Genomic DNA, 9,542 nt, shown 5'->3' with positions numbered 1-9,542 from the left:
TTTGGGGGATGGAGGTGAAGGGAATTCCCATAATTCTGAGCAGCCATGTACAGTCCATGGAGAAGGCAGATGGATGGGAAAGGACCAGCAAGGCTTCCTATTCCAAATCTGGCTATATACAACTTTGTATTATAGTGATTTTGGTCCCTGTCCTCCTTTGCCAGAAAGAGGGAAGAGACTAGGTTTATTCCTGTTTCCTTCCTAGTTTGGGCCTGGCAGAAAGTTAAGGTTATGATGTGTCTCTTAAAGTAGTTGTAAGTGTTTTGATGAAGACAGAATGGCAATAAGGTAAGTTGGATGGTCTTAAAATTATGGTTTTGTCCTGTATAAAAGAAGGAAGATTCTGAACTCTGACCTTGATCTCTTACTCCAGCTTGATTTAAGGAATTTGTAGACTGGAACTCAACAGATGTAGATGCTGAGAGCACAGACTCCTGTCATCAGGGTGGGGTGGGTGAGGTGGGGTAGGGAGTGATATACGGTTATAGGATTTAGAACAGGAGAGACCTTAGAGATCTGGTCTAAGCCCTTTATTTTATGGAAGAGCAAGTTGAGGCCTAGAAAGACTTAAATGGCTTTGCTCAAACTTACAGAATCAGTTAGTGGCAAAGCTAGACTTCTAACTTAGGTCCTTTGGTTCCCTTCCCAATTGCCTAAAGAAGTTGCTACTGTTGGGTCTCAAAGGCAGGATTTGAATCATCTGAAAGGGATCCTAGTTATGTAGATTAATATCCTTATTTGATAGAAAGTAAACAGAAAAGTGTTTTCCCCAAGGCTGCACTGCAAGTTTGCAAAGTGACCTTGGATTTGAGCCCATGTTTTCTGTTTCCATATTAAGCAGCCAAAGAGAGAGATTATGTCCTCCAAAGACCTAGTAAAGGATGTGTGTGTGTGTGAGAACACATCCACTGCGTCTTGATGTCTTGGTGCCACAAGGAAGAGAACCCTACCCCACCTACTGCATCAGGAATGGTGTTCTGAGGCCTCCCCACCTAGCTCCAGGGTACCTCTGTTTCCTGAAGGCATCTGAGAGGACAACTATACAGTACAGACACGTGCGGATGGGGAGAATTCAGTGGAATAAAATGTGGCTGACTCCAACTCACAGAAAATACACTTCATGCTGGCTCTATACAGGGCCCTAGGCAATGCTTACAGTAGGACCTCATAGGACTTCTAGTTATTGCCTTAAGATGTTTTAAGTTACTTTTCCCCATGTCTTATTCCCTCCTCCCCTTTTCCCTTTTTATTCTGCTCTTTATCTTACACCTTGGCTCCTCTCTATCCCCTCTTCTGTTTCTTACTTCTTCTTTTCTTTCCCTGTTCTCTCCCATCTCACCCCCTCCCCTCCCATCTTCCCTTTTTTGCAGTATTTGTTCTACAATCTATGTTAAAGGATACATACTATGCATAGACTTTTTTTAAAAATTGTTTTTATAATACATCATAGCCAGTATTGCTACTGCACACAGGGCTGAAGGCAGCCTTCTGGGATATTGGGTGGAGAAGTTTCCTGAAGTTTCATTTTGGCTGGAGACTCAAGCCAAAGGGAGTGATGCACCTCTTAAAATGTAACCCTGGCCCTTTGGCTGGGTGTCTGAGCTTCTATACCTAGGCAAGCACTCTTTCCTATGTCAGCTGGGGCAAGTGCCCTCTCTCCCACAAAGTGTTGGATGAACACAAACAAATCCTTTGTCCTCAACTATCCTTTTTCAAAATATTTTAAAATAAAATTTGAAATGCAAAAATTTTCCATCCTATGTTCCCTAATTCTGGGACCTAACAGTTTCCAGTTTGTTTTCCTTAAATTAGGATAGGGACAGAAATCGAACCTGTGATTTCACTGATAATAGGTAACTCGCAAGTAAGGAAACTATCAGTTCAGTCCTGCAACTTTGCAGCAATTTAGTCTTTTGTGTGTGTGTGTGTGTGTGTGTGAGGCAGTTGGGGATAACTTGCCCAGAGTCACACAGCTAGTGTTATGTGTCTGAGGCTGGATTTGAACTCAGGTCTTCTTGACTCCAGGGCCAGTGCTCTATCCACTGCGCCAGTAACTGCCCCTGCAATTTAGTCTTAAAGAATTGCAGAGGCATTGAGAAGTGACTTACCCACGGTCATACTACCAGTACATACCAGAAGTGACACAGTAGCTTGAGAGGCAGCCTCATTGGAGAGCATCATTCAGGAAAGCCTAGCCTTAACAGCAGTCCACACTACCTGCCATTTTATAACAGGGTCACTTAAATCTCATGTAATATTTATTTCAAAATGAACACAGGGCAAGTCACTTTGAGACTTCATTTTCCCTCATCTGTAAAAACGATATGGGCTTAGATGATTTCTAAGGTTTCTTCCAGCTCTGACATTTAGGGATATTTGTGAGCTTCCATTTCAGTGGGAAGAAGGGGTATCCTGTTTTCATCTCCAAATTTTGTGTGCCTCCAACTTGGGAGTTCAGAGGAGTGACTAGGGAAACCCTTTTAGAGATGTGGCTTTAGCCACTAAGTGCAGAATTTTTGGAGGGGAAGGGATATGAAGTTATTCTAAAAGTGGAAGTTATGGGACAGAAGGAACAGAGGTCAGCATGTGAATGAGTGGGGGGGGGGGTGAGGAATGAGTAGGTTTGTGTAAGAAGGTAATGGGAGGTAAGGTCAGGGCCAGACTGTGGTGGGTCTTGAGGAGTCAGATTTTATCCTACAGGCAATGAATAAGGAGCCTTGGAAGGGTTTTGAGCAGAGCATGATCAGAAGTGGACTTTGTACAAGGTAACTGGCAATCTTTACGGGATGAATTGATGGGGAGACTGAAGACAAAGAGGTAACAGCAATTGCTTAGATATACTATCTCAGATGACAAGGATGATTCTCTTGTCTTCTGACCTGGTCAACCATCATCTGGATGGTCATGTTCAACTTTAGGTAAATTTTTAGGGAGAACGGAATGACTTTTGTTCAGAGAAAGATGACCCAATTGGGGAGGGGCTGGAGACTATGATATCACAATATGCAAATTGAAGTGAATGGTGGTGTTAGCCTGAAAAAAATTGGGGGGAGGGGGGAGATATGATCAATCACGGTTTCCAGTGATTGATATATGAAGGGCTGTGATGAGGAGATAAGGTTAAGCTTACACGCAATTTGTCCTCAGCAGATCTTGAGGTTTGCTGGGAGCCAGATTTCAGTTTCATATAAAGACTTGTAGGTTTGTCCTAAAGCAAAATGGTTCATCTTGGGAGGTGAAAAGTTCCCCATCCCTGGAGGTCATCGAGGAAAGCAGTGGCTATATATTAGGGACATGGAATGCCAATCCAACCAACCTCTTCAATTTATAGAGGCAAAGCTCCAGAGGAAAAGTAACTGAACAGGGGACACACAACTAATCAACCCTGGGCCCCAGCCACCCCCCTCCCAGTCACACACACACACACACACTCACCACAATGGGGGCACTCGATCTGTATTGGTATACATCATACATTTATTAGTGAATATCCCTGTTAAATCAGCCACAACATTAAAAAAAATAATGATTGCACTACTTGGTCAAGCAGAACTAGCAACTTTCCTTTTAAAAAAAGTACAAATCTGTTAAAAATTTCAATCAGTATCCACATATATAATACAACATACTAGTTATGGTAAATGCTACAAACCAAGATGGGTCCAATGGAATGGAAGAGAACAAAATTGAAACCACACGTTTAGAGCTTTTAAGAACCATTTTTTTCTCTATATATTAGCATTTTTTTTTCAAATACATACATGGGGAAAATGAGGTAACTGTAAAATGTGCAAGTAACAGAGCCAAAAAAATTATATATATATTTATATATATATATAGATATTTATATATATATATAAAAACTTTCTAACACAGAACATGGGCCCCAGGCGGGGCAGGTGGGCAGAGGGGCTGGCCCTCAGCTGCCAGGCCCAGGGGTGCAAGAACTTAAAACAGTAAACAATGCACCATCCCCACCACAGGAAATCATTGGTAACAGTGGCATCTACAGCGCAGTCAGCAAATCACAAACATCCTAAATATTGGTTTTTCTCTTTTTTTATCTCTTTTTCGAGGATCTCTTTTAAATTTTTTTTTGTTTGTTTTGTTTTTCTAGCTGCTCATCAGGATAAATTCTGCAGCCCAGGAGCTGTGAGCCTTTCGATCTGCCTGCCAGGGAACCGTAAGGGGGGGGAAGGGAAGGAGTGGGTTAGACTCCGAGAAGGGTGTCCTTACCTAACATAAGGTTACCTTTACGGGGTCCAGGGTGGGGTCAGGGGTGAGGAGTGAAACAGATGGGTTTCTCAACACTGTTGGCTATAAATATAGAAATGTCACCTGGCGGAATATATACAGTAAGACTTTGGGTTCTCTGTGGCAAGCGGTGGGGGTAGGGGGAGGAGAGGAGCTGGTCCCAGAGAGTTCTGGGACACAGCAGATGGACCCCACCCAGGCCAAGGGGGAGGGCCGCTATGTTTAAGAGAACACGGTGTTTGGGCCATTCCTGAGGCAACAGGAGCCTGGGGAAGGGGAGGCTGAGAGGGGACAGCCTGCTCAGATGTGCCAGGCCCTACACGCAGTTCGCTTTGCAGGTGGTGTCCTGGTGAGCTGGGGGAGGTGGAGGTGGGACTGAGAAGAGGGTCTGGGTTGGCTGCCATGGAGGACCCATCAAAGGGAGCCCCTGGAGGCACCATGCTGTTCCCCAAAGATGGTCCCCTAAGCCAGGAGGGAGACAAGACTCCTACCTCAGAATGGGTACCCCACCCCAAGAAGAGGGGTAAGTTAGGCTCTCTTCCCTGCTCCCCCCAGAAGGAAGCTGAGCTATCTCATCCCTCCTAACCATGGGGCTCCTTGGAGCTACAGGCCTGATCATGCTGGGGGAGAAGGGCATCGTGAGCCTCAAGTCTCAATCACTAACCCTTCTCTCCCCAGGGCCTGGCATGCCCCCACCCTCGCTCTCCTCAGTTTCTCCACCCTGGCTATGTTAAGAGATGGGGAACAGGAGAATAAAATGCCTGGAACGACTTTGGGTCCTGGTCAGGCGTCTGTGGACATGTGCAGTACAATGCATGGCAGTTATTGGCTGAGCATAGACACCCTGCCCTGGCCCCTATGCCCCATGCCTGCCCCACAGTTGGCTGGGCTGGGTTAGGCTGGCCTGGGCACACACGCATGCATATTATTGGTGAACATTTACACAGGTTATAGGATTAGGGGTAGGGCCTCCTCCTCATCTTCCTTGCACTAATGCTAACACTTGGTTTTTGTTTTAAACCCCAAAAGAAACAAAAATAGGGGGAAAAAACAAACAAACAAACAAACAAACACCCCACACACGATTTTGGAAAAAAACTGCTGCTCAACACATCATGCAAAATGTCTGGGGAGAAATCTGGGAGCTGGGGGACAGCTCTTTTCTCCCCTCCTGCCCCTGCCTTGAGCCCCCTTTATATGTCCTAGAGGGGCTGCCGGAGGCCCTCCCCATGCACCATTCCCATTCAGGGACAGGCCCAGGGCATACATTCTCCTGGGGACAGGGGGAATCCCCCGGCTCACCTTGAAAGGGGGAGACCTCCCCTCCACTACAGTGCTTTGCTGTCTGTTGGTTGCCCCAAGATAGACAATCTTTCCAGCTGCCTCCAGAACCAGCCTGGATTCTCTACTGCCCTGGAGCTGGGGGGAGGCTGTCAAGGCCAGGCTGGGCTGGAATGTAGTGACCAGGGAGATGAGGGAGTGACGATGATGTTCAGCTCTCCTGTACCTCCCCTCCTCCTCCCTTCCCCCACCTCCAAGACTGGTTAATCCTAGGGGTGGGGAAGGTGTTGAAGGCCTTCCTGCCCCAACCCAAGGGCCCAGGGGAGGTGGAAAGATGGGTGAAAACAGACTTCTTTCCAAACCCAAGGCTATGCTGGGGGAGGAGGGAATCCTCCAGAGCTGTGGCTGGTGCAGGGAGTAGAGAAGTCTTCCCCTACCTACCCCAAGGGCAAGAGAGAGACAAGAAATTTCTAAACTGATCCCTTCTTGTCCAAAGAAACCAGGCAGATAGGCAGGCAGGTGCTGGCCAGAATCAACCCCATTTCAGTGCAAAAGAAAGTTCATTGGGGGCAGACAGGAACTCAGTGGCATTGACCTTGGCACACTAGCTCAGGTCCTATTCCCCGTGGGCCAGACCCGTACACCTGTCTGTCAATGCTTAGGGGGTGGGGGGGAAGGGGCGGCCAGCGCCCCATCTGGCCACCAGCTCCTCCATGTTGTCTTGCATTCTTTGCAAGAAGAAGGAAGGGATGGGAGGGAGGAAACCAGGTGCCCCTCTGGTGGAGTGGGGAAGGAGAAGCCAGCCAGGGGTGGGGAGGGGCAGCAGCCTCCAGATCTCTGAGGATGCCCTGCCCTGAGGGAGGGAGGGGAGAGCTGGACAGCCGAGGGGTGAGAAACAAGAGGCAAAATGAGACAGACCCAAGCAGGAAACTCCACGAGCTTCAAATACTGAGGCAGCCCCGAGGTGGCGGCAGTGGCAGCAGTGGGCGGGAGGAGACGGGAGGAGTCTTTGGAGGCTGGTAAACATGTGGGTAGCAGCTCTTCTCCTCAAGGACAGGACGGGCCAGAGCCCAGACCCTGCTCTGGGGGAACAGGTGGCTGTGGCCTGGCCCGGCCCAGAGTGGGTGGGAGTCCAGGGTCTGACACTGTCCATCTTCTTAGCCAATCCAAGGAGGGGCTCAGGGGAACAAGAGGGAGGTGGGTAACAGAGCTTGGGCCCCTCCCCCACTCCTGGGCCACATGCCCAAGATTCTCTGGGCCTCCAGGGCTGTGGACCGAGCTCACTCGGCCTCCCGGTGTACTTCTGAGGCATCTGCCCGGCAGATGGGGCAGGTCCTGTTTGCCTGAAGGGGGCAGAGAAAGGCCAAGAGAACCCATTAGGGAGTGAAGGGATGGAGGTTTGTAAGTGTGAGTGACTGTGTATGTTTCTGTATTGGGGGGGGGGTGGCGGGGCGAGGGCAGGTGGGCCAGTAATCTCCCTATTTGTGGTTTGCCTGCCCATAGCATTAGTCAGTCTGCAACACCAGTAGACTGGCTGATTTATGGTGACAGTTTGTCAGTTCTGTCTGTGCCATTTTCCCATTGCTCCATGGCACTGATCTGCCTGCAAAGCCGATGTTTCTCTCCTGTTGGTGAGAGGCAGTGAAAAGAGCCCTGGGTTTGAAGTCATAGGACCATCTTGGGTCTACACTTGGCCCTTCCCTTCCAGATCTGAATCAATGAACTATGATCTCATTCTCAGATCCCAGCCTTCCCAGGTGGTGACAACTGTGTATGTATGTGATGGGGGAGGAGTCTAAGTAGGATGACGTTCCACTCTCCCCCACCTCCCTGTGGGTAACTAAAGGTGGGAAAGGTGGGCATAAGGCCAGGGGAGGTGTGGCCTTACGTACTCACCTTTAACCATTTGTCGACACACTTGGCATGGAACTCATGGTTACAGGGAAGGACTCGGAGAAGCTGCCGGGCCTCAAAGTCACTGAAACAGACGACACACCTGCAGGACAGAGAAGAGATTCGGTGTGCCCTAAATTCAGGGACAAAAAGATAAGATGCCTGGGTTGTATTGCTGGGCTTTGCCCATTTTCAGCTCCAGGCTCGAGGTTTCATGCTGAATGCCAGCAGTCATTCCAGTGGAGGACAGAATCCAAGCCATGGGCTCAGCTACCTACAGGCCAAACTGGAGCGAGGAGTGAGAGTCCTAAGGAAGGCATCAGTTCTGGACAATGGGAGGGAAAGTGAGGCACAGTGGAAAGAGCCTATGTGCAGGTGTGGGGGCTTCTACTTAAACTACCTTGAGGGAAGGGGGGAATAAGCATTTGTTAAGCACCTACTATGTGCTAGGCACTGTGTTAAGCACTTTACACACACAACCTTATTTTATCTTAACAACAAGCAGGTAAGGTTTTATTATTACACCTATTTTACAATTGAAGAAGTTAGGTAACTTGCCTCAGGGTTACAAAACTACCAAAGTATCTGAAGCTGGATTTGCACTCGAGGTCATCGTGACTTCAGGCCTAGTGTTCTGCCCACTGTGCCACCTCCCTGCCTTGGACAAGCAAGTCCCTTCTCTCTGGGCCTTAATTTTCTCCTTCATGAGCCCTGATGCTGTTTTAAGGTTCCCAGTAGCTTTGAAACTCTTCATTCTGCAGTCAAAGATCTTTTCCACCACCAGCACTTCAGGACTCTCTATATACTATATGTGTGGGATAGTCTAAGGAGCTTTGCTTGAGTATGTAAGGGAGGGATGAACTATGGGGATCTGTCCACCGTCATCCAGCTCATCCCCCTTTCTACCCTGCCATGCAGACGGCTTTTAGTATTGAGGTTATGATTCTGCCATTGTGGACCCCAAAAGAACTTCTCCTTTTCTTTCACTTCATAGGCCTATCCCAGGAGAGGATAGCAGGCCTCTGTCTTTCCCCCCATGGCCCCAGCCTAGTCAGGAAAGAACACTTACAGCGTCTGCTCTGACTGGTGGCTCTCAGGGTTGAATCGATAGGATGGAAGTTGTTCTATGTCAGCTTTGGTGAGTCCCCTGGGCTTGGCCTCTCCCAGCCTCTCTGCCAGGTTCAGTAATGCCTGTGGGGGTGCAGCACAGAGAAGAGTTAGCAGCCTCCAGGTCCTTTTACTCAGGAGAGGTGCCTGGGTAAAGATGGGGGGGGGTTGCCATATGGCTGACATAGTGCTTTTTGTTTCCCCTCTCTATTTTCAGAGCCTTGGGGGACACTGCATTTCCCCAATCCCACCTGGAAGCCACATGCATCCAAAACCCTGGGTCCAGACCTCGTAATTCTCCATCTCCACATCATCCACGTCTAGGTCCAGGCTGATCGTGGGGCCCACGGCTGTTGGGGACATGGGAAGCATCGATCTGGGAAAAGAGGGGCTGGTGAGTGACTGAGGTCTTAGCGTCGAGATGTGAGTCAGGGAGGTGGCTGAGGAAGGTTTGTGAGGGACAGATGGTCAGGACCAGTAAGAGGTTCCAAGGGCCTGGGGCCCTGGGGAAAGGTTAGGGATCTGGAGAACCTGGTCCCAATAGGGTCAGCCCCCAACACTGCAGTGGTCAGTGGGGATCACTGGGTACTTACAGGAAGTATGGCAGGAAGCTGGGGTAATAGGTTGGTGGTGGGGGTGGCGGTGGTGGTGGTGGCGGTGGGGGTGGCGGGGGCAGAGGCGGCTGCAGTCGATACCTCTGAGTGCTCAGCCTCCGGGGCATCATATGAGGGTATGGCTACAAAAGAGGGGGCCAAAGTCACTGGAGACCTCTCTAGGGAGGGGAGGTCCCAGCTGGGACAGTGCCACTCCCTTCCCTCTTCATCCTCTCAGCCTCCTACTTACCATACCAAATGGCAGTTCCTGGTGCAGGGGCTCATGAGGGAGGTAATGCAGGGGGACAGATGGGGAGAGGGCCGGGGTATGGTGGGAGGCAGGATACGTGAAGCCCCCAATGGGGTGCTGCTCCCCTCGAAGATCCACATCATTGTCTATCCTCTGCAAGGGCT

The 9,542-nt window shown here is 49.3% G+C and overlaps 1 protein-coding gene across 4 annotated transcripts in view; it reads right to left on the bottom strand.

The window, feature by feature from the left end:
• Nucleotides 1–3,487: 3,487 nt before the first annotated feature.
• The window catches only part of RNF44 (ring finger protein 44), a 31,020-nt gene continuing 24,965 nt past the window's right edge, over nucleotides 3,488–9,542 (bottom strand). For all 4 annotated transcript variants that reach the window (XM_027867168.1, XM_027867167.1, XM_027867169.1 and 1 more), the window contains 6 exons: nucleotides 9,379–9,540; nucleotides 9,129–9,271; nucleotides 8,824–8,911; nucleotides 8,498–8,619; nucleotides 7,432–7,531; nucleotides 3,488–6,878 (listed from right to left, as the gene is read on the bottom strand). In XM_027867168.1, the coding sequence (XP_027722969.1) occupies nucleotides 6,816–6,878; nucleotides 7,432–7,531; nucleotides 8,498–8,619; nucleotides 8,824–8,911; nucleotides 9,129–9,271; nucleotides 9,379–9,540 (678 nt within the window). In that variant the 3' untranslated portion in view covers nucleotides 3,488–6,815. The remainder of the gene's footprint in view (nucleotides 6,879–7,431; nucleotides 7,532–8,497; nucleotides 8,620–8,823; nucleotides 8,912–9,128; nucleotides 9,272–9,378; nucleotides 9,541–9,542) is intronic.

This window comes from Vombatus ursinus, unplaced genomic scaffold, assembly GCF_900497805.2.
Source record: "Vombatus ursinus unplaced genomic scaffold, bare-nosed wombat genome assembly UNPS02014785.1, whole genome shotgun sequence".
In the NCBI taxonomy this organism is placed as follows: domain Eukaryota; kingdom Metazoa; phylum Chordata; class Mammalia; order Diprotodontia; family Vombatidae; genus Vombatus; species Vombatus ursinus.
Note: the sequence above shows the minus strand (reverse complement) of the source record. Positions and strands in the feature narration are given on the sequence as shown.